Below are 23870 nucleotides of genomic sequence, written 5' to 3'. Positions count from 1 at the left end.
TGGTTTTGTGAGCTGATCTAAAGTGAGGACTTTTTATGCTTTACAAAGCATTCATTAATGAGATTTAAGAACCAGCAGCACCTTAAAACACAGAATCCTAGTTATTGTTCAGTTTTGCAGCTGCATTTTAATTTGTGTTTACAAATGGTTTCATACAGCCAGAGTTTAAATGTTACTGTCTTTTTATATATTTGATATGTCATATTTTATCCACTGTGAGCACTTTAAGAGATTTTCTTTTTCAGTTGCAGAGTATTTTAAGTTCATATGAAGAGTTATTTTGATGAACCCAGTTTTATACAGAGGTTGTTTCCTTTTAATAAATACAAGTTTAAGTCCATGTGTTGTGTCTGTTTCCTTATTCTGTTGAATCAATATCTGTGACTTTATCTGTGTTTTAAGGTGCTGCAGCAAAAGTCCTCACTTTAGATCAGCTCACAAAACCATGAACAAGCAGCTTATAAGTCCTTTGTGACTACCTTGATTAATCCTAATTTGCTATGTAATAAGGTGTTCACTAACCCTTACTAAATGTTAGAATCATAACCTGTAAATGTGTTTATAACTGCTTTATAATGACCATAATAGCTCATTTGTATTTGGTGAATCCATCATTTATAAAGTATGAACAAAGAGTTAGTTAACACATTATAGAGAGTCATATTCATGAATAATAAAACATTTATAACTGTGTTTGTACATGATATATAAATGAGTATTAATGTATGTATTAATGCTTTACAGATGATGAGTTAAAGGCACTATGAGGAGTTTTTCACTAGCTGAGAAACAGACTGAAACCAACACTGATGCCTCTTTATGACCTTCAAAAGCAAACAAAACCATAAACAACAACACTGACACCTTCTCTGTTGTCATTTTTAATGCCTTAAACCACTCAGAGGGGGGTAGGTGTCAGACCACATGATTGACATGTGGCTTTAGAAACCCCCTTTTTCAGCTGTTTTCATGGAAAATAATCACATTAAGTGATAAATCTGTCTGTTAAAAGACAGCAGGGTGAGGTTTTTGTTGAAAACACTACTTTTGCATGTAGAGAACAAGAGATAAGAGGTATCACTTTGTCCACAATGGGGCGCCAAAGTTGATATAAATAAAAAGTTCCTCACAGCAGCTTTAAGTTTTAATTAATGCTTAAAAGTGTGTCATTAATATAAAGTGTTACCAAGGATTTTAGGTTTTAGTTACCTCAGCTCACTTTCTGAAGTCAGTTCAACTTAAATGTCAGTTTTACTTGAAATATCAAGTAAAATAGTGTCCAACCTGTAAATGTGTTTATAACTGCTTTATAATGACCATAGCTGCTGTTCTTTCTGAAACCTGCATGGAGAAAGGTGAACATTCTGGAATAGGCTATAAATAAAGGAAAGCCATTAACCCCTCTGACTTAAAAGTGAAAGGGGTAAGCTTGCCACCTGGAGTGGAGCGATGTTTGGGATCTTCTGACCATTAATCATTTACAATGTGGAGACTTCAGCATCCCCTGAGAGGAAACACTGCCTGCTGATGCAGAGGGCAGAAACAACCAGCCACAGTGCCCAGTTAGTAAATGTATGGAGAGATCAGGGACTGCTGTTGGGATGGTTTGGCATTATAGGTTTGCTTTTAAGGAAACTTCATTATGAGTTCAGCATCAGGTGAGGAGGATTGACAGCAGACTTTTTTTAACCAGGGATCTTGAAGCTGGCATTGGAAAGAAGGCTTTTAAACACATATTAAGACGTCTTAACAGGCCTTCTCTGCCACCATGCTCCCGGCTCAGGAGGCTGCCAAAATTTATCACACCAACTACGTGCGTAACGCCCGGGCAGTGGGCGTACTGTGGCAGGTTTTCACCATCACATTCGCTGTCATCACAGTGGTGGTGTTCATCCAGCCCTACTGGATTGGGGACAGCGTGAACACCCCGCAGGCCGGTTACTTTGGCCTATTTCACTACTGCATAGGGAACGCGCTCACCTCGGAGCTCACGTGCAAAGGAAGCGCGCTGGACTTCGGCTCCATCCCGTCCGGCGCATTCAAGACGGCTATGTTCTTCATAGGGATCTCCATGCTGCTGGTGGTGGGCAGCATCGTCTGCTTCAGCCTCTTCTTCTTCTGCAACGCGGGCAGCGTCTACAAGATCTGCGCCTGGATGCAGCTGGCCTCCAGTGAGATGTTTCTGTTTTATGTTTTATTTATTTGCAAAACTAAAAGAAAATACACACAAAAAAAGAGCAAAGATAAAAAAAAACATACTGTGTTTTCAGGCTTTTTCAGTCCGGGCTCCTAAACTATGGAGCGACCTACCAGCTGAAATAAGGCGTGCTACTTCTGTTGTTAATTTTAAATCACTTCTTAAAACTTTCTTTTTCAAAAAGGCCTTCATAACTCATAACATGTTATTATGCCCTAGACATGTATGTATGTATGTATGTATGTATGTATGTATGTATGTATGTATGTATGTATGTATGTATGTATGTATGTATGTATGTTTGTGTGTATGTTTGTGTGTATGCATGTATATGTGTATGCATGTGCATGTCTATGTGTGTATGTATGTATGTATTTATGTATGTATGTATGCATGTATGTATGTATGTATTCATGTATGTATGTATGTTTAAGTCTATGCATGTACATGAGTTTATATGTGCATGTCTATGTATGTATGTATGTATGTATGTATGTATGTATGTCTGTATGTCTGTATGTCTGTATGTATGTATGTATGTATGTATGTTTGTGTGTATGCATGTATATGTGTATACATGTGCATGTCTATGTATGTATGTATATGTATGTGTATATGTGTATGAAAAAAGGGTTGGGATTATATTTATTATAATTATTGTTTACTTTCTGTGAACACTTTGTAACTCTGTTTGGAAAAGTGCAATATAAATAAAGAAAACTCAGAGGGCTTATTTGAAGCCTCCACCCATATAGTGTTCTAATATCAAAAATGAGTTAAAAAATACTAAATTGACAAATATAAAGACAATAGTTGATACTAAAAATAAAATAACATAAGAATATAAACTCCTTTAAAATATGTGCTAACTTTCTAATGTTATTAACAGTGGATTATCAACTAAATTCTCCTGAACAATGTGACAGGGTATGCTATCTTCTTTTCCATGTGTCCATCCTCGACATTTACACTTAACCATATTACCTGATTTTACCACCAATCACTTGTTAGTTTTGGAGTGTGGCATGATCAGTTTATTTAACTCTGTCATGTGATGAGACGGTGGAAGTAAATGGGGCTGGCATTCATTGAAGCACACACACACTGAACGGCAGGTGTGTTGAACATGAAGAGAGCAGAGAGAAAAAGTAACAGCAGGTTACTTCAGGTTCATCTCATTATTTGTCTCATTACACGCTCGTCCTTTCACTTGCAGCTACATCTGTTCTCAAGCTGCTTCATGTTTCAGAAACAGAGTCAGGTTTCATTCATGTGTGTGTGTGTGTGTGTGTGTGTGTGTGTGTTACAGAAAAGTGATGTACTCATTTTTTAAAATGCACATTCTTAAAATCCTCTTTTGAGACTCAGTCTTTAATGCATATTTTAGTTGGTCCCTAAATGTTGCATCAAAATGTCACCATTATTCTTCTAAGTGAGATTTTTGGGCCCGAGCACCGACAAGGTCAGTGAATTAAGGCCCTCTTGTAACCCTAAGGATTTTTCTTTCTTTCTTTCTATCTACCTACCCTGGTAAATTGCCTTTTTGGAGCCTCCAACATGCCCCAAAACTCACCAAAAGTTGCACTTGCATCAGGATTGGTGAAAATTTTGATATTTTGGTGGTCCCGTGCCAAAAGTTACAAAAATGGCTCAATAGCGCCACCTTCCTTCCAGCAACACACCTCCTTAACACGGTTCAACCTACATGCATGAAATTGTTTTCCTGTATCTATCAGGTCAAGACCTACAAAAAAGATTCCTAAAGTCATAGTGAAATCCCAACAGGAAGTCGGCCATCTTTTTTTTTCTTTTCAGTTTTTCACCTGATTCGCAGGGGTACGTGTTTAAGAGATCGTGCTCTAGGCCTTTTCTCCGATCAAGTCCAAACCACGCACGTTTTAAAATTAAAAATTAAAAATTATTAAAGGAATTCCGTTCAGATTAAAATTGTGGGCGTGGCAGACTTTCAGGCGGTGCATCAAATGCACATCTCTCGCCATAAACAGGAAATTGATTTTTTGGGGGCTTTAAAATGCCCCAAATCCCACCAAATCCAACACACTTATCAAGCCTGGTGAAAAAATTGAGATTTTTTGGGTCTTGAAAAAAATTCTCACAAATGTGCTCAGTAGCGCCCCCTACAGTTTTCAAAAAACCCCTCCCCATAGAGGTTATTTTGAGCTAAATGCTTGAAAATTAACACGCATATTCATGGCATCAGGACGCACAAAAAAGCCTCTTACACCCATATCCGAAACTCAACAGGAAGAGCGCCACCTAGCTTTGAAAATTTGAAATGGCACCAAATAAGGGTGCATACTTTTGAGAACTCGTCCTAGGGTCTGAAAACTAAAACCCACCTTTAAAAACAACTTTTCTTTCTTTCTTTCTTTCTTTCTTTCTTTCTTTCATTCTTTTCTTTCTTTCATCCTTTCATCCTTTCTTTTATCAATGGAGCTGTTTTCTGATAGATTAATAAAAGTCATTTCCTTAAATCAAGTAAAGGGTTTGTCTTAAATCAAGATTATCCGTCTTCTACAAATAAGATCTCAGCTTGAAAAATGTCTGAAATGTTAAATAAACCTTGTTTCTTCTAAATCAAAACTCAAAACAAGATCATTTCAAGATTGTTTGACTGAACAAGATGTTTGATATGTCTTAAAACAAGTCCCTCTATCTTGCTCAAATGTTACTTGTTAAGTAAGTTTATCTTAAATCAAGTGGGAGAAGACATTTAGACTAAAAATGAGACTTGGTAAGACTTTGAGTTTTTGCAGTGAATGAAATTATTTTTGAAGTGGAAATTTTGTACTTTTACTCCACCTCATTTAAGATTCCCGGGGCTGAGTTAAGTACATTTGATGTCAACCTTGAAGGGTTGACAAGTCCTTTTTAAAATCAATCAATCTTTATTTATGTAGGGCCAATTTACAACAAATGTTATCTCAAGACGCTTTACACAAAGAGCAGTCTAGACCAGGGGTGTCAAACATACGGCCTGCGGGCCAAAACCGGCCCGCCAGAGGTTCCAATCCGGCCCACAGGATGACTTTTGAAATTACAGAGAAGACATTGACTGCAATTTTTCAATAAATGTAACTGGTATTTCAAATTTGTCCTACGGGGGGGGGGGGGGGGGGGGGGGGCACCTGAATGGCACTCCGGGACTTTTTTTCTCAAAGTGAAGAAAAAAGAATATTTGCAGTTTGCATAATCCGGTGGAAAATCATAGACTTTTTGGACCGGCTGGGAGGTCCATAAAGGTCTAGTATAATCTATCTGTTCTTTTGCAGTAAACATAACACTCTGTGTCAGGTGAATGGGTAAGCTGTGTGTTTGGTGTGTTTACAGCAGGTTTCAGGGCTTAAAGAATATAATATATGGCCCTATATGAGACTCATCATGGCGAGAAATACAACAACTGTTTTTGTAAAAAGATAGTTCATGAAATATACAAATTTTCAGAATGTACTTGTACTTTTTTTTTTGCAAACAAAGGGAAACATTTAGAGTTTTTGTTATTTATAGGTTATTATGTTATGATTTTACAGGTCCGGCCCACTTGAGATCAAATTGGGCTGAATGTGGCCCCTGAACTGAAATGAGTTTGACACCCCTGGTCTAGACCATACTCTTTGTTTGTCTACATTAAAGTGCCTGCTGTGTTAGGAAACACAACATGACATACTGCAGTTTAAGATAAGGTTATGAGAGAGTGAGAACTCTGAAGGTTGGCAGGTTACAGAGGCTCAGAAAGGGAAAGTGAGTCACTGTGTTTGCAGGCTCATGTTTCTTCTCTTCTGGTCACCTGATCATTCACAGGTCTCTACACACTGAGGCAGATGACTTGCTGCAGTCAATAATGAATGGACAAGTTCATCTTTCTGGAGTTAATGTGCTCTGAAGTTGCTAGGCAACTTGTGCATGTGTGTGTGTGTGTGTGTGTGTGTGATAAATTTCTCTGGTGACCTCTCTGTCTTGTTGTTTGTTGTTTGTTGTTTCAGCAGTGGAAGCAGAAACATTGGTTTGTGATACAGCACCAAAAGAGCAGCAAGGACGCTTTATTATCAGTTAATTGGTCAAGCACATATCAATGCAATCCCCTAGGTTGTCCATATTAAAACTCTCATTTGGTCCCTCTCTGTATGCCAGGCACCTGCATGGTGATTGGCTGTATGATCTATCCTGACGGCTGGGACTCAGACGAGGTAAAGCGCATGTGTGGCCAGCGGACCGATAAATACACCCTGGGCAACTGCACGGTGCGCTGGGCCTACATCCTGGCCATCATCAGCATCATGGACTCGCTCATCCTCTCCTTCCTGGCCTTCAGCTTGGGAAGCCGGCAGGACAAGCTGCTGCCTGAGGACTTCCAGGTGGAGGGGAAAGGTAACAGAGAGAAAAGGGAAAATAAAAATACAGAGGTGGTGGGAGAGGAAGAGGGAGGCTTGATAATATGTAGCTGGAGAGAAGAAGAAAAAGATTGAAGCTTCCTGTTCAATATCTCAGGTCTTAATTCAAACTTTTTGATATTAGCACTGATGTCTTTTGCTACATGCATGTTCTCACCCTGCTAGCAGCATGTCTCTGGATGTGGTCTCAGTCAACCCCTTTGGTCCAAACTTAAAGGGATATTTCTGTTTTTTTGAAGTGGGGTCGTATGAGTTACAGTACACTATTGCTCTTGTTAGCCACAATGAGTGCCGGTGAGCTCTTCCCCTTTAATGAGAGAATTCCCAGAGGACCGGCAGGTAAGCTAGGCTACAATTCTCTGCAGACGGGGCCTCCTATTTCATGTAATTTCGCTAAAGTTGAGAAAATATGGTCCAGGAACTCATCACGGTGCAAATCCATGAACCAGTAGAACAAATTGGAGCTCTTCAGTTTGCCGTCAGTCTTTGTTTTGGCACTATTTTCAGACGCACCTCGCAGACCGGTGTTCTTCCGCTGCATGAGCACGGATACACGCCGATCAGCTGTTTGGATCAACAAGCACGTAGCAGGATCAAGTAGTGGTATCAGTCTTTAGAGTGAATTAAACTCACTTTTCTGCACATTTAAAAGATGGGACGTACCTGTCTTTATCCCGGCTGTTCAAACAAGCAAACCTCCTGTAAGGCAGGGAACTCTGGATGATGAGTGATGCAGACTGGAGCCGTATGTGAGCCGCTGGTATCCTCTGATTCAGAAAGGTCCTGAAGTATTGTTGTCACTAAGTCCCTCTCCTGACAGCAGAAGCTCTCTGGGTTCGTTGGCATGGGCTCACAGTTTACACACCGGCACCACCAGGTAACGTGGGATCTCTCCTGCTCACTCGTTAGCACAGAACTTTCTCCCCTCTCTTCTTCGTTGGTACGTTGGGTCTGCATGTGGAGTTCTTCCTCTGTAAACTCTGGTTCATAGAGGTCTCCTCTTGTGTCCACAGTAAACGGCATGTCATCGTCGCTGTCAGAATCACTCATTTCTGCAGTTTGTAGTTCTTGTTCCTAAAAGTGTTTACTGCTAAAAATGCTACGTGCTTGTTGATCCAAACAGCTGATCGGCGTGTATCCGTGCTCATGCAGCGGAAGAACACCGGTCTGCGAGGTGCGTCTGGAAATAGTCCCAAAACAAAACAAAGGGGGTTTCTGACGGCAAACTGAAGAGCTCCAATTTATTTTACTGGTGCATGCATTTGCACCGTGATGAGTTCATGGACCATATTTTCTCAACTTTAGTGAAATTACATGAAATAGGAGGCCCCATCTGCAGAGAATTGTAGCCTAGCTTACCTGCAGGTCCTCTGGGAATTTTCTCATTAAAGGGGAAGAGCTCACCGGCACTCATTGTGGCTAACAGGAGCAATAGTGTACTGTAACTCATACGACCCCACTTCAAAAAAACTGAAATATCCCTTTAAGTCTCCAGAAAAACATTGAAATGATTGTCATGAAACACTAATGTTTCACAGTTCATGGTTCCCAGAGGGTGAATCTGATTTATCTGATCCTCTGACTTGCCTGTTTCCTATCAACATATGTTATTAGAGTGAAATCTGTGGACACAAATTATATGGATAGACATTTAATTTGCTAGATGTTCTTGCTCCCCAGAGGATAATTACTTATGACTTGTATTACAGCAAACCCCACAAGTAAGTTTTATATTACAGTTAGTATCAAAACATCTTACAGTCTGAGAAGCTCATGGAAAATGTTGCTCTAATGTTGGTGTGGTACACTGAGGGGTTTTTCTTTCAGAGTTACTACATCACAACAAAAATGGTAAAGAGTTTAATTGACTACATTGATTGGTTGTTTTGAGTAGGTCAAATAAAACAATGATGTGGATTCTTTTGACTTTTTAAAAATATATTTTGCTCTTGAATTGCAAGCGGGACTCAGTATAAGGAAGACCTTAGGGTTGTAAAAAACCCAGGAATATTTTCCCCATGAAATAAATCACCAAAATAAAGTATTTAGAATCAATTGCTGGGGTCTTTCAGTTTATGTGAATTTTGGTGCCTTATTTGGACATGGCATGCAGCATTAAAGGTGACATATCATGCAAAATGGACTTTTTAATGGTTCTCTACCTGAAATATGTGTCCCTGTCTACAAACCCCCCGAGAATGAAAAAAATCCATTCTGCCCCTGTTCTGATTTCTCCACCTTTCTGTAAATGTGTGTGAAACCAGCCGTTTCAGACTTCAGTGTTTTTGTTACGTAACAACAATATCCGGTCTGTCACGGAGTCAGAGCTCGGAGCTTGTTCAGCCCATAGACTGTATAAAATAATACTGAATCCCCTCCTCCGTTTTTCATTCCCTGCACAAATGTGTGCTAACAAGGAGCTTAGGAGGGAGGCATGCTAGTTGTAGGCTGTCTTAATAAACACAAAGGTCGGTTTTACTCCCCACGTCTGCAGATTTGAAGATCTAGGGGATGATTTTTATTTATTATGGATAAGTGCTAGCGCTAGTTAGCATAGCTACATAGCTACATGTCGTAGCTGTAGCTGTGTACCAAGACACACGTCTACATACTGACAAATAAAACAACAAGAAACACTAAATCTGTGACCAATCCTTCAGAAAGGTCCGGCTGCCTTTCTGGCAGAGGTCGGTTTTACTCCCCACGTCTGCAGATTTGAAGATCTAGTGGATGATTTTTTTTTATCATGGATAAGTGCTAGTGCTAGTTAGTATAGCCACATAGCTACATGTTCGTAGCTTTGTACCAAGACACACGTCGACATACTGATAAATAAAACAACAAGAAACACTAAATCTGTGACCAATCCTCCAGAAAGGTCCTGCTACAGGCGCCTCTCCGTCAGGATCAGATTCTGGATCAGATTCAGAGGGTTGAAGTAACGTGATCTCTGAGCAGCCGTGTATATTCAGCCAACATGTAAACATTAGATCAACGTGCTGGAGAGCCGAGGCACATCCACTTCCTGAGGGGGCGTGGTCAGAGAGAAAACAGAGTGTTCTGAGGAGGACTGAAGAAGAGGGGTTTTCAGGCAGACCAAAATCTGATTTCAAAGTGTTTTTTTGAGCATAAACTTTAAAGACATGTTTTGGAGACCTCTTAGACCAATATATATTGATGAAAAAAGTGTGATATGTCACCTTTAAGTCCAAGCTAGAGCACTGGTAATCCAAATTTGGTAATCTGATCAAATCTGTATCTAGATAAATTGATTAAATCCAGGACAAAAATAAAACAGATTGGCTGATCATGGATAGCAAGAAAGGAACAGATTCCCAAAAGCCCAATAATCCAATCCAGATGAATGAAACCTTCTAAACAACACGGCTCAGAGGATGAAATGTCACATGAATGATCCCCTGCCCTTTCATTGAGCATCACAACATCCCATCTATCATTGTGTGTTTGCAGATAGCAAACAGAACATTGCAGACTTGTGTAATGTGTTTGTGTAAACAGTGCCGACCTTGAGTTACTAAGATGTTGGCACAAAGCTCTGTTGTTGACTTAACTGAGTACATTTTCTCCTCCTACAGACAACCCCTAGTCTACCCTGTTGACAACAAAGGGCAGATTGAGACTCTTCCAGGACTACAACTGACTTCAGGGACTGAAGTGTATTCAAAAGCTTTGAGTTGCTTCATTACAATCATTAAATATTAACCTTCCAAAACAAGCTCATTCAGTCTCTTGAGAGGTTGTAACACTCAACAGACTTTGAAAACACTGAAAGAGATGCTGTCAACTTTCAGTCGATTTCTGCTTCTGGATTTTGGACAAAGACAAGTGAATGAACTGTCTGGGGACTATAATTTTAAATGATCAATACAGAGCGGTTTATTACTTTGAAATGCTGACCGGCTGTTTGTTACATAAAGATGTATAAGTGTGTTTTTCATTACTTGTGTTCATAATTTGACATCCTAAAAGAATGTATGTAAGGAGTAAACAGTCACCAGAATAAACAATCATCTTTTTCTAATATTATATTCTTTCTATTACTACTAGAATTGTTGGTATTAATTCTACTACATCTATGTTTTCCCCATCTGTACTATCATTTAGTTTTTGCTTCGCCCTTTCTGTTCCCTCCAGATTCCCTCCACATCACCCTCTGTTCACCCTTGATTTAAAGGTGACATACAACCCCCCCCCTGAAAATGAAAAGAATCCATTCTGCCCCTGTTCTGATTTCTCCACCTTTCTGTAAATGTGTGCTGAAACCAGCCGTTTCAGTTTTCAGTGTTTTTCATACGTCACAACGCCATCCGGTCTGTAACAGGAAGTCAGAGCTCGGAGCTTGTTCAGCCCATAGACTGTATAAAATACAACTCAACCCCTCCTCTGTTTTTCATTCCCTGCACACATGTGTGCTAACAAGGAGCTTAGGGGGGAGGCATGCTAGTTGTAGGCTATATATATATGTGTGTTGTAAGATATGCTTATTTTTACCTCTTTAATTTTAATAATTGATATGTTATAGGCTCTTGTTTGCTTTATATTTTTTGCACTGTCTACTCTGTTACTGTGACACTTGAGTTTCCCTGTTGTGGGTCGAGTAAAGGACTTTCTTATCTTATCTTACAAACGCCCACGCACCCACCCACACACACATGCAGACATTATTCTCTGTAATGTTCACTTGTTGTCTTGTCCGTCACTTTCTGTATATTGTGTAGGGTATTGTCACGTCTCTCACCCCGTCTTGTATCGTTAAGCAACCAGGGTTCCCACTCTTTTCCAGAGATCATTTTCCAGGACATTTTCAGTGATCATCAAAGTGGTGTGACAGTCTAAATGTAGTTCCTAATTTAGTTCCTAAATAGTCTAATATGTTCCTCTCAGTGGAAGTCTACATTGAAAGATGTGCAGTATATGGCTATCCATGAAATCATCTCTTACATGCTTAAAAATCATGGCAAATTAATTATAGAACAATGCAACCACAGATGTACAGCCCTTCACTTTATTAGTGCAACCAAGTAACAATGATGCGCAACTCTCATCTCAGCTTTCTCTTTTCTCAAAAAATATAAAATGAGCTAAGAAAAATACAAAAGAGCCAGCAAAGGAATCTGGAAGCTGCCTTACTGAAATAAAGAAATAATTAAAGCCGCAAGCAGCGATGAACGGGCCCTCGCACACCCGCAGCCGCCGCCACATGTAAACCGCCGCCTGATATTTGCCACCACATGATGTCAAAGTAAGATCTGAGAGTATATACTGCCTTAGGTGGTGCGAATGTTCCAAGTTTTTTGGCAGATTGCAAAGAAAACCTCCAGACTTCAGAGTCTGCCACGCCCACAATTTTCGTCTGAACAGAATTCCTTTAATAATTTAATTGTCAATATGTCTGCTATAGAATGTGCCTTGTTTGAACTGAATCGGAGAAAAACCCTAGGAGGAGCTCTCAAAAGTATGCACCCTTATTTTGGCGTCATTCTTCACATTCAGAGCTGTATGTGCGTTTGATGCCCCGCCTCAACGCCTGCCACGCCCACATTTTTTGTCTGATCAAAATTTGTTCTGATCATTTTTTCTCGTCAAGGTGTCGACTATAGGTTGCCCTTGGTTTGGACTGAATCGGAGAAAAGCTCTAGAAGTTAATAGCGAAAGTATGCACCCTTATTTTGACGCTATTTTTCATGTTCAAAGCTAGGTGGCGCTCTTCCTGTTGAGTTTGGGATATGGGTGCAAGAGGCTTTTTTGTGCGTCCTGATGCCATGAAAATGCGTATTGATTTTCAAGCATGTAGCTCAGAATAACCTCTATGGGGAGGGCTTTTTGAAAACTGTAGGGGGCGCTAGTGAGCACATTTTTTCGACTTTTTTTGAGAACCCATAAAATGTCGCAATTTTTACCCAAGGACTGACGAGTGTGTTGGATGAGGTGAGATTACGTGAATTTTAAAGTCACAAAAATCAATTTTCCAACGTTTTGTTTTGATGCCTCGCCCCAAAGTCTGACACGCCCACAATTTTCGTCTGAACAGAATGCCTTTACTTTGTATTAATCGTCAATGGGTTTACTATAGAATGTGCCTAGTTTGGACTGAATCGGAGAAAAGCTCTAGAAGTTAATAGCAAAAGTATGCACCCTTATTTGGACGTTTTTGGACGCTTTCTGGAGCCACTTTTAATTTTCAAAGCTAGGTGGCGCTCTTCCTGTTGAGTTTCGGATATGGGTGTGAGAGGCTTTTTTGTGCGTCCTGATGCCATGAATATGCGTAAAGATTTTCAAGCATGTAGCTCAAAATAACCCCAATACGAAGGGGTTTTTGAAAATTTTAGGAGGCGCTAGCGAGCACATTTTTTGATTTTTTTTTGCGAGACCATTCACTAGCAAGGACCACGCCACACAAGGATAAAAGTTGAACATTTAATGAATTAGTTGTGCGTGGTATGCCCAGCAGAAGGAGACTCAGGATGGGGGTTCCGTCTCAGCGTTATCCTGCCGGAGCTGATCTTGACCCAGGTTGTTCCTGGAAGTAGACAGGGCATAGAAGGAGCGAGCACGAGTTGAGTAGGAGAGGACAAGGAAATAGGTTAAGTGCAGTAGAGTAAGGTGAGGGAGGGTGGGTTGAAGAATCACGGACAAGCAGTTGGAGTAGGCTGGCTACGTTTAAGAAGGCTTGTCAGGTGATTGAGGGTGTGGTTTAGGCGTGGTCCTGCTCCCGAATCTAAGTTAACACCTTAACTTCATTTAAATTAGTACATTTTTCACCAGGCTTCATTCACGTTCAGGGGTCCAAAAATGCGTTTGAAGTCGCGCGACAAAGAATAAAAATCGATCCTTAGAAGAACAATAGGGCCTGCGCCACCAGTGGTGCTCGGGCCCTAATATTAATAATCAGAGGATGAGTGCATTAATGACCTAAATAGAACTGAATGACAAAAATGGCCACAAATGTTGAATGGGGATGTGTTTTTTTTTAAACTTGTCAGGTCGCATGCAGTCATGTTGGAATCATTTTCCAGGACTTTTGACTTTTTCTCCCATTTTCCAGGTGTTTTCCAGTACTGGAAAACTGGTCAACTGTTTTCCAGGTTTTCCAGGATGCGTGGGAACCCTGGCAACGCTTTAATAAAATTAAAATAAAAGAAACAATCATCTTGGATGGTGTCATTTTTTTATGCTGAGTGAATGGAATCTGTGGGAATAATATCTGTGGTGAATTAAAAAACTCCATGAATGATTTTAGGTTTTGAAACATGTTTATTCTTATTGCCTACAAAAAAATGACAATCAAATTAAGAGGGTAGACATTTAGAGGAGAGAAGACTGTAGAAAAAACAAGCAATACGGCGTCTCAGGGACTCTGAAGCATTATTACAGCATTCGTTTTTTAGTACAATCTATTATTTCCAGATACAACACCTCCACGGTGCAATGAAAAGAACTTGAAATGAAGTTCAATTTCTTGCACAGCCGGAAGTCAGCTTCAACATTCTTAAGAGGCATCTTCAAAAAAGTGTGTAAAAGGAAACGCTCAAACTTCTGACCTCAAAAGTCTCTTCATGAAACTACAAAGCTTTCGCTTTAGAAAGGGGGGAAAACTCAAGGCCAACTCTTTGGTACACTGAACTGTACACTGGACTTTAGAAGAGTGGGAAATGACAGGAAATATGTGACCCAAGTATGAAACAGCATGAAGTGACCTCTACCTGACTACTTAGGTTCAGTTTTTCACATTATAATGCATTGTGCCAAGTGCTTTTTCTGAACGCCCACCTCGGAACATGCTGGAGCCAAAACAATATGATTGTAAAGAACAGTTTGATTTTTGATTCCCTCCCCTGAACAAGTGTAATTTATAACTTCTAATTCTGTCTTTTTCCACCAGCATACAAATGTACAAAGGTTTTTCAGGATAAGCTAGGTTAAGACCATGAAGTGGCTCATCATGCCTGTTAGCATTATGCAGCAATTTTGCTATTTGACAGCAAAAGGCAAAAACAAAGCTGACATGATGAACTGGAAACAGACAGATTCAGCTCATGACCTACCGTACACTAAGTGTTTTGATGGGGATCTTTAGCTTACTCTTAACATCCTGCCTTCTTCTGCATTTGTAGACAAGTGCAGTCTTTGAATGCGTAGCAAAGCATTCATGTACATCAGAAAAAGAGTTGGAGTCAGGAAAGGAAAAAAAGAGTAGTTGATGAGATCTAAGCAGCCAATAAAAAAAAAGTCATAAATATAGGGAGGAGTCCAAGAGTTTCTTTTATCACCAGTGTATTCCAAACCTCTTTGTACTGTGTTTACGAAAGTGTGTGTAGGTGGCCTCTCACAGCCATGACAGGAGAATGCAGGCACAGTGCACGATGCAATCGTGGGGTCTTGCAGACATGAATGTGTTTGTTTTTATTTCAGGATGTTTTTATAAGCCTAGGATCTTCAAACTTTAGTTATCCTTTCACACTATGAGGGTGGAGGTCTTCACAGAGGAGGCAGAGATGTTAAGGGGGGGCCTCTAGGATGTGAGCCAGGGATGGGAGAGGCATTGGGCCGCGTTGGCCCTCCTTTCAGGCACCAGGTCCAGCATGGGCTGCAGGAAGCTGCTGAAGGTGTGTGCCTCGTCTTTGGACCACTCATACTTTTCCACCAGTACGTCAAGTAACCCCCACGGCTTTAGCTTGGTGATGTGACGGAGGTCACCTAGGAGAAAATGTCACATTTAAACAGTTAGAAGATTAGAGGTATCTAACAGTTCCTGTTTGTTAGAGAGCATGTGGAAATGTTGTAGTTTATAGGTTGGTTTATATTTGCTGCACCACTACTATGACATGGAAATAGCTACACTACATTTTAAAGTGCAGTACTCAAATCAAGCAGATGTTCCCTGGAGCCTCCAGGTGCATTCACTTTTACACCGCAGTGTATTTTTTTTAAGAATGAGTTTAGATAAGCTCCACCATACAGCTGGTGATGAGCTGTTTACCTTTCTTAGTGAAAAACTCCTTGGAGTATTTGCCTGCCAAGATCAGCTTCCGGGGGACTTTACCGAGCAGCTCGATGATAAGCGCTATGTGATCTACAGAGAGAGAAGGAAACAGAAACACAGCCAATGAACATTAAACCATTTCAATGCCAAAGAAGTAGACTGAAGTGAGCTGTAGTGGATTAAAACCAGGATCAAAATAATTCTGACCTCATTCTCTGAGAGGGGCCAGCCTGCACAGAGATCCTCTGCCTGAGAAGTTAAAACTAGACCCTGCTGTGCACTTACAATCTCTTCTCTGACTCCTCCAGTCCTGGACAAAATTCAACCCCCTTTTCTTACTTTCTTATTGGTCAGAGAGACGACTTTTAACATCCTAAAGCCTTCTGTAGAAGGGACAGGGTAAATCAGAGCAAAGTGTTTGGCATTAAGAATCTGGTTGGAGACTTTGCTGTGGAACTTTGAGGTCACACTCTGACCCTTAACTCCGTCTCAAAGAAGACTGTTTCAATTTCTCATACAGCATACTCCTTCTCTGAACCATTTTACCACAGTGTTACATATCTACATTCTATGAAACTGTGATTAATAAAAGATAGACTGTATAAAATACAACTCAACCCCTCCTCCGTTTTTCATTCCCTGCACACATGTGTGCTAACAAGGAGCTTAGGAGGGAGGCATGCTAGTTGTAGGCTGTCTTAATAAACACAAAGGTCGGTTTTACTCCCCACGTCTGCAGATTTGAAGATCTAGTGGATGATTTTTAGTTTTCATGGAAAAGTGCTAGCGCTAGTTAGCATAGCCACATAGCTACATGTTCGTAGCTGTGTACCAAGACACACGTCGACATACTGATAAATAAAACAACAAGAAACATTAAATCTGTGACCAATGGTTCAGAAAGGTCCTGCTGCAGGCGCCTCTCCATCAGGACCAGATTCTGGATCAGATTCAGAGGGTTGAAGTAACGCGGGTCTGTGAGCAGCCAACATGTAAACATTAGATCAACGTGCTGGACAGCCGAGGTCACATCCACTTCCTGAGGGGGCGTGGTCAGAGAGCTCATTCTCATTTAAAGGCACAGACACAGAAAACAGCCTGTTCTGAGCAGCGCTGAAAAAGAGGGGTTTACAGGCAGACCAGAATCTGATTTCAAAGTGTTTTTTTGAGCAATAAACTTTAAAGACATGTTTTGGGGACCTCTTAGACCAATATATTTTGATGAAAAAGAGCAGAATATGTCACCTTTAAGGTCATAATCAAGAAATTGTCAAATCATGCATGCTAATGTCAGTCTTTTCAGCTCAGCTCTCTTTTTTGTTGAACGCCGCAGTTAAAACCTGATGTCTGATGTTTGGGGACGGATGTCTTTGGGAAAGCAGTGTTAATTTTGGCGGCTATTTTAGATTCAGTCTTCGTCTTTAGATGAAAATCCCTGTTAGTTTTAGTCACATTTTAGTCTTTTCAGCCCTTTATAGTTTTAGTATAGTTTTAATCGACGGAAACTCAAAACATGTTAGTCTTTGATTTTTGCTGAAACATCTTCACTCTTTAAATAATTCATGTAGTCGATCAGATATCGGTATCAGGGTTATGCCAAGTGTTAAAATCCAACACTCCTTTAAAAACTTTTGATTGTGTAATATGTTAAATTAAATAATTCAGCCTGTCCCTACAAAAAATTAAAAAGAAAACATTCTTGATGTGACCACTGTGACTGTATTTTGATTCTCTTGACTCACAGAAAAATGCCATGAAAGGACTGTATTGCACATTTACAACGGTCCTCGAATGCACCTGCAGTGACAGGCGCACTGGACAGTCAGTCAGTTCATGGCACTCTGAAATGCATCTGCATCTTTCAGCAAGGAGTTGATCCAAACTTACTGAATGTGTCTGATGTTTCACCAAAGTGGATTAAATCAAGCTGTGATGAGACAGATGCATGGAGGTGAGGAGAGCTGGTTCATAAAGCACACCTGCTGCAGGTAGAGACCAAGCTAACACTGAGCCCCTCAGATAAGAACTCAGCCTGTCACAGGAAGTCATCACGCCATCTTTAAAGACGCACAGCACAGGAGGAAACATGGATTCTGAATGTCCGACGGTCCACCACTAATGGTTTTGTCTCTTCATCTTCTTGTCAACAAAATCAAAACATATGTTCATCAGAGTTTTTATTATCAGTGATGCACTTCAGCTCGTCATAGTCTCGTTCTGGTCATGCAGAAATGAGTCGTGGATGAACATTTATCCTCATAATTTCATTAATGAAATGAACAGTGGGGGGAAAGCAGGAACTTACCTTCATCTCTGGAGTAGTCTTCTCCAGAGTGGGGTTCAAACAGGTAATCTCCAGTTGCAAGCTCAAAGGCCTGAGAAAAAAAAAATCATACAAATACTCTCAATAACCAAAAGATGGAATTGATATTTTTATTACAAGTCTGTTGCAGTCAGTGAGGTTCTTTTAGAATGTTTAATGTATTTCATGGATTGTTCATATTGGTATGATATATACTGTATGTCATACACATGCAGTTACAGTTGTGCTCATAAGTTTACATACCCTGGCAGAATTTATGATTTGTTGGCCATTTTTCAGAGAATATGAATGATAACACAAAACCTTTTTTTTTCCCTCATGGTTAGTGGTTGGGTAAAGCAATTTATTATCAAACAACTGTGTTTACTCTTTTTAAATCATAATGACAACAGAAACTACCCAAATGACCCTGATCAAAAGTTTACATATCCCAGTTCTTAATACTGAGTATCGCCCCCTTTAACATCAATGACAGCTTGAAGTCTTTTGTGGTAGTTATGGATGAGGTTCTTTATTTTCTCAGATGGTAAAGCTGCCCATTCTTCTTGGCAAAAAGCCTCCAGTTCCTGTAAATTCTTGGGCTGTCTTGCATGAACTGCACGTTTGAGATCTCCCCAAAGTGGCTCACTGATATTGAGGTCAGGAGACTGAGTTGACCACTCCAGAACCTTCACCTTATTCTGCTGTAGCCAATGACAGGTGGACTTGGCCTTGTGTTTTGGATCATTGTCATGTTGGAACGTCCAAGTACGTCCCATGCGCAGCTTCCGGGCTGATGAGTGCAAATTTTCCTCCAGTATTTTCCGATAACATGCTGCATTCATCCTGCCACTAATTTTGACCAAGTTTCCTGTTCCCTTGTAGCTCACACATCCCCAAAACATCAGCGATCCACCTCCGTGTTTCCCAGTAGGAATGGTGTACCTTTCATCATAGGCCTTGTTGACTCCTCTCCAGATGTGACATCTATAGTTGTGGCCAAATAGTTCCATTTTGGTCTCATCACTCCAAATGACTTTGTTCCAGAAGTTTTGAGGCTTGTCTCTGTGCTGTTTGGCGTGTTGTAACCGGGATGCTTTGTGGCATTTGCGTAGTAATGGCTTTCTTCGGGCGACTCAACCATGCAGCCCATTTTTCTTCAAGTGCTTCCTTATTGTGCATCTTGAAACATCCACACCACTTTTTTCAGAGTCCTGTATTTCAGCTGAAGTTATTTGTGTTTTTTCTCTTTGCATCCTTAACAATTTTCCTGGCAGTTGTGGTTGAAACTTTTGTTGGTCAACCTGAATGTGGTTTGGTTTCAAGAGAATCCCTTCAGTTTCCACTTCTTTATCAGAGTTTGAACACTGCTGATTGACATTCTCAAGTCCTTGGATATCTCTTTATATCCCTTTCCTGTTTTAAACAGTTCAATTACCTTTTCCTGCAGATCCTTTGACAATTCTTTTGCTTTCCCCATGACTCAGAATCCAGAAATGTCAGTGCAGCACTGGATGAAACATGCAAGGGTCTGTCAGGAGCCCAGAAACTCACTGACCTTTTATACACACACACTGATTACATGCAAACAGATCACAGGTGAGGATGGTTACCTTTAATAGCCATTCAAACCTGTTTGTGTCAACTTGTGTGCATGTTATGAGGCCAAAATCACCAGGGTATGTAAACTTTTGATCAGGGTCATTTGGGTAGTTTCTGTTGTCATTATGATATAAAAAGAGTAAACACAGTTGTTTGACAATACATGGCTTCACCCAACCACTAACCATGAGTGAAAAAAAAGATTTTCTCTTATCTTTCATATTCTTTGAAAAATGGCCAAAAAATCACAAATTCTGCCAGGGTATGTAAACTTATGAGCACAACTGTATGCTGAAGAGGTCAGCTGGAGAAGAAATGCCAATATGATAACATGTTTCTAAAAACCAAAAGATGCCCACAATGATAAAGACTTCACAGAATTAAACTTCAAGTCCTTTCAAGTGGTTAATGACTACAGGGACTCTAAGGGATTGTGGCTGAGTGTTTGTTTTACCATGCAGGCCGTGCTCCAGATGTCTGCTGGTGTACTGTAGCCGGCTCCCATCAGCACCTCTAGAGAACGGTACTGCCGTGTCTGGATGTCGTCTGTGAAGTGTTTGTGCTGTAAGAAAAAAATCAGAGAAAGAGAGAATGCTTTGTCCCAGAGTAACAACAGGGGGAGGGGAAAACACATCGGACAAAACTTTCAAGGTCCCAATAGGATCCCTTCACTGAGATACAAAAAAGGGGTAACACGTATTTACACTCACCACCCAGCAGGCGTTTCCGAGGTCAGCAATCTTCACCTGCAGCTTGTCAGAATTGAGAGGCTCCAAGGGGTTTACTAACAAACTGCCTGATGCTCCTGGTAGAGACAAAAGAGAAGTAGAGGACAGGGGTTAGAAGTTTAGAGGTAGAAGTGGAGGAAAAAGACAAAAACTCAAAAGATCTCCAAGAGACTCAAATCAAGAGTGCTGACAACTGTGAGCTGCTTCTCCTGAAAGAACGGAAATACAACTCACAGGATAACATCTCACATGACGATCCTTTATCACAACGGCTTGGTTCGGAAGTCTTGAATGATAACTTCAGCTCTGTTTAACTCTGCAGTGACAGGTCTATTATACCTTTGCAACACTGGAGCACATCCTCACCGGCTGCAAAACCAGTCTGTCCCAAGGCCGCTACACCTTTAACTTTTCACTATGAGAATGTTTTGGTGAGGACTGGTTTTGAATCAGTCACCATCATGTGGTCATGAATCAGCGGCGCTCGTTCATGTGAGCGGGGGCGTCGTTTTGGAGGAGCTCCGAGGGGAAGGGGTTAGACGGAGTCCTGAAGACATGCTACATTCAAATTCATGCTAGTTTTCCAAGACTACCAACCCTAGCTTTAATCTACAGTGTTTACAATAACTAAGATAAATAAATAACGGTTGAATGAGAAGGTGTTTCCAAACTTTTGACAGGTAGTGTATGTCGCAGTGCAGAGCCACCAATAGTTACCTGTTTGGTTGAGGTTGTCTGTTCCTCTAGGTAACATCATGAGGAAACACTCAATTAATTTTCATTGTTATGCTGATGACACTCAGCTCTATTTATCAGTGAAGCCAGAAGAAACCAATCAGTTATCTGAATTAGAAGCTTGTCTAAAAGACAAAGACCTGGATGATCAGAAATTTCTTACTGCTAAACTCAGAAAAAACTGAAGTGATTGTTATTGGCCCCAAACACCTCAGAGAGACCTTTTCTAATAATATAAGTACCTTAGACGGCATTAGTCTGGCATCCAGCATCTCTGCTAGGAATCTAGGGGTCCTATTTGATCAAGATTTATCCTTGAACTCCCAAATTCAGCAAATCTCAAGGTCAGCCTATTTTCACTTGCGCAATATTTCTAAAATTAGACACTTCCTATCTCAGAGCGACGCAGAAAAACTAGTCCATGCATTTGTGACCTCCAGGTTAGATTACTGTAACTCCCTCTTATCAGGCTGCCCCAATAAGTCTCTGAAGATTCTTCAGCTAGTTCAAAACGCCACAGCTCGAGTATTGACTAGAACTAGGAAGAGGGAGCACATCTCTCCAGTGTTAGCTTCTCTTCACTGACTCCCAATAAAATGTAGAATAGAATTTAAAATCCTTCTTTTAACCTACAAAGCCCTTAAAAATCAGACACCCTCGTATCTTAAAGAGCTCATAGTGCCCTATTACCCCTCTAGAACTCTACGCTCCCAACATGCAGGCTTGCTAGTTGTACCTAAAATCTCTAAAAGTAGTATGGGAGGTAGAGCCTTCAGTTATCAGGCCCCTCTCCTTTGGAATCATCTACCAGTCAGGGTCCGGGAGGCAGACACCCTCTCCACTTTTAAGAGTAGACTTAAAACTTTCCTTTTTGACAAAGCTTATAGTTAGAGCTGGATCAGGCTTGGACCAGCTTTTGTTATGCTGATATAGGCCTAGACTGCCGGGGGAACTGGCACACTGACACACTGGGATCCTAGCTCACCCCCTTCCCCCCAACCCCTTCATCACTTACTTTAACTCTTCCTGTCCCATTAAAGTTACTAACCATAGACCTTTCTGGAGTCCCTGAGCTCCCTTGTCTCGTCTGCCGTAGACGTCCTCCTGCTGCAGACGTTCTGGACTCCAGCTGATACGGACGTGCTGGACTCCAGCTGCAACAGCTTCTACGACTCGTCTCATCACTATCACTTCTCTCTCTTACTCCCCTCTATCTGTCTTTCAAGACCCAACTCGGTCGAGGCATGATGGCTGTCTAACATGAGTCTGGTCCTGCTGGAGGTTTCAGCCTGTTAAAGGAAGTTTTTCCTCGCCACTGTAACTAGCTAAATACTGCGATGTGCAATGCTCATGATGGATTAAGGTGGGGTCAGACTGAGTCTTACCCTGTCTTGAAGTTGGGTCTCTGTTCATAATTTGACATAGAGTGGTCTAGACCTCCTCTGTTTGTAAAAGAGTCTTGAGATAACGTTTGTTGTGATTTGGCGCTATACAAATAAAGATTGATTGATTGATTGATAGATATGGCACGATGATACAAATGTATGAGCCTCACTAGCAACCGTTTTCTGATACAGCCGACCCACTGCCAGCTGTTTCTGAATACTAAACAGCCCATGCTTATTGTTCCCATGCAACAGCTTTATATATTTTCACATTAATTCAGCCCAAAGTGTAGGACTCAAAGATGAGTCATGGGATGAAAAAATTGCACTCAAGATGATAAAAAAAAAAAGATGTTTTTAAAGATATGATTATGGAACACACATTATAAGCATCCCACAACATTGTTGAAGTGCTGACAATTCAGGGCAACACATTACAGTGATTTCCCATAGAGTAATCTGTGGTGGGAAGGTAGTGACAGGGGTGGGGGTATTGATTATTTTATTTTATTGTGCTTTGTTTTCTAACTTTTTTGTGTGTTCTTAAAACACTTTAGTTTGCTCACCCTTACTCCTTCTAGTTTTATTATCCAGCCCCCATACCCCCCAAAACACACATCACCAACAGCTATCCCAGTTTCTCTTTGCATGCTCTGTATCCAATATTCTGACATTTTCAATGGCTGCTTGTTTTGTAAAGATGCCAAAAAATCAGACGCAAGGGGAAGAGAGCAACAACAGATCCTCTACATTAAGGATTGCGGTCAACTGATATATAAAACAAAGTAAAACTGGTTGGTGGATATACTTTGACGTCCCAGCCAGGTATAATCTATGTGTGGGAATCACTGCATTACTACTGTTTATATTGAACTTACCACTCTGGCTGTCTTCGTCATCATCCCCTCTTTTGGTCTCCCCTTGAGTGTCCATCTCTTCCTCCTTTTTTTCCTCCTTGTCTCCCTCCTTCAGCTCTACACTGACAGATTCAGGGCAGAGAGAGGCTGGTAGCTGCTGCAGGTCGGTGTCAGTGTTGGTGTTGGGGTCCTCTGGTGAACCATTACAGGTCTGATGCTCTTCTTTGTTACTTAATGTGTGATGAGTATCTGTGTTACTGTCAGGTTGGTTGGCGTTCTGTTGGTCCTCCTGCTCCTCCGTTGTTTCCTTGGTCCCTGGTTCCTCTGGACTTGTCTCACTCTCTGGTGTAGAAGCACAGCCGTTACAGTTTACCTCCATCTTGTTCTCTTCGGCCGCGGTCTCTGTGTTTTCATTCTGCTCGGGCGTCTGCAGGGGCTGCTCATCAGGAGGCGAGTCTGTGGCAGAGCAGATTAAGGATTATTCAACTCATTTTAATTAATATCCTTATTTATGATAGGGGAGAACGGGTTGGTTGTCACACAGGTTGGTTGGCACACTCGTATCTCGCCACCAGGGGGCGCTGTCTCTTAAATTGGGGTATGGACATTTCCAGAATTAGGATCAGAGCTCACCTACATAGTCTCCTC

The 23870-nt window shown here is 40.9% G+C and overlaps 2 protein-coding genes across 2 annotated transcripts in view; one reads left to right on the top strand and one right to left on the bottom strand.

Annotated features, from left to right (window-relative positions):
• The first annotated feature begins 1717 nt into the window (after nucleotides 1-1717).
• Nucleotides 1718-10629, top strand: lhfpl5a (LHFPL tetraspan subfamily member 5a). The gene is made up of 3 exons (XM_034691025.1): nucleotides 1718-2171; nucleotides 6350-6586; nucleotides 10206-10629. Exons 1-3 carry the CDS (start codon nucleotides 1769-1771, stop codon nucleotides 10214-10216), a joined length of 651 nt encoding a protein of 216 aa, XP_034546916.1. The 5' UTR covers nucleotides 1718-1768; the 3' UTR covers nucleotides 10217-10629.
• Nucleotides 10630-13861: 3232 nt separating this feature from the next.
• The window catches only part of srpk1b (SRSF protein kinase 1b), a 48885-nt gene continuing 38876 nt past the window's right edge, over nucleotides 13862-23870 (bottom strand). Inside the window, exons 11-16 of the mRNA XM_034682751.1 lie at nucleotides 23244-23678; nucleotides 20228-20322; nucleotides 19972-20079; nucleotides 17919-17988; nucleotides 15611-15703; nucleotides 13862-15327 (exon numbers count right to left, since the gene is read on the bottom strand). Coding sequence (XP_034538642.1) covers nucleotides 15143-15327; nucleotides 15611-15703; nucleotides 17919-17988; nucleotides 19972-20079; nucleotides 20228-20322; nucleotides 23244-23678 — 986 coding nt within the window. The 3' untranslated portion in view covers nucleotides 13862-15142. The remainder of the gene's footprint in view (nucleotides 15328-15610; nucleotides 15704-17918; nucleotides 17989-19971; nucleotides 20080-20227; nucleotides 20323-23243; nucleotides 23679-23870) is intronic.

This window comes from Notolabrus celidotus, chromosome 1, assembly GCF_009762535.1.
Source record: "Notolabrus celidotus isolate fNotCel1 chromosome 1, fNotCel1.pri, whole genome shotgun sequence".
Classification (NCBI taxonomy): Eukaryota; Metazoa; Chordata; class Actinopteri; order Labriformes; family Labridae; genus Notolabrus; species Notolabrus celidotus.
This window is presented reverse-complemented; position numbering and strand designations above follow the sequence as displayed.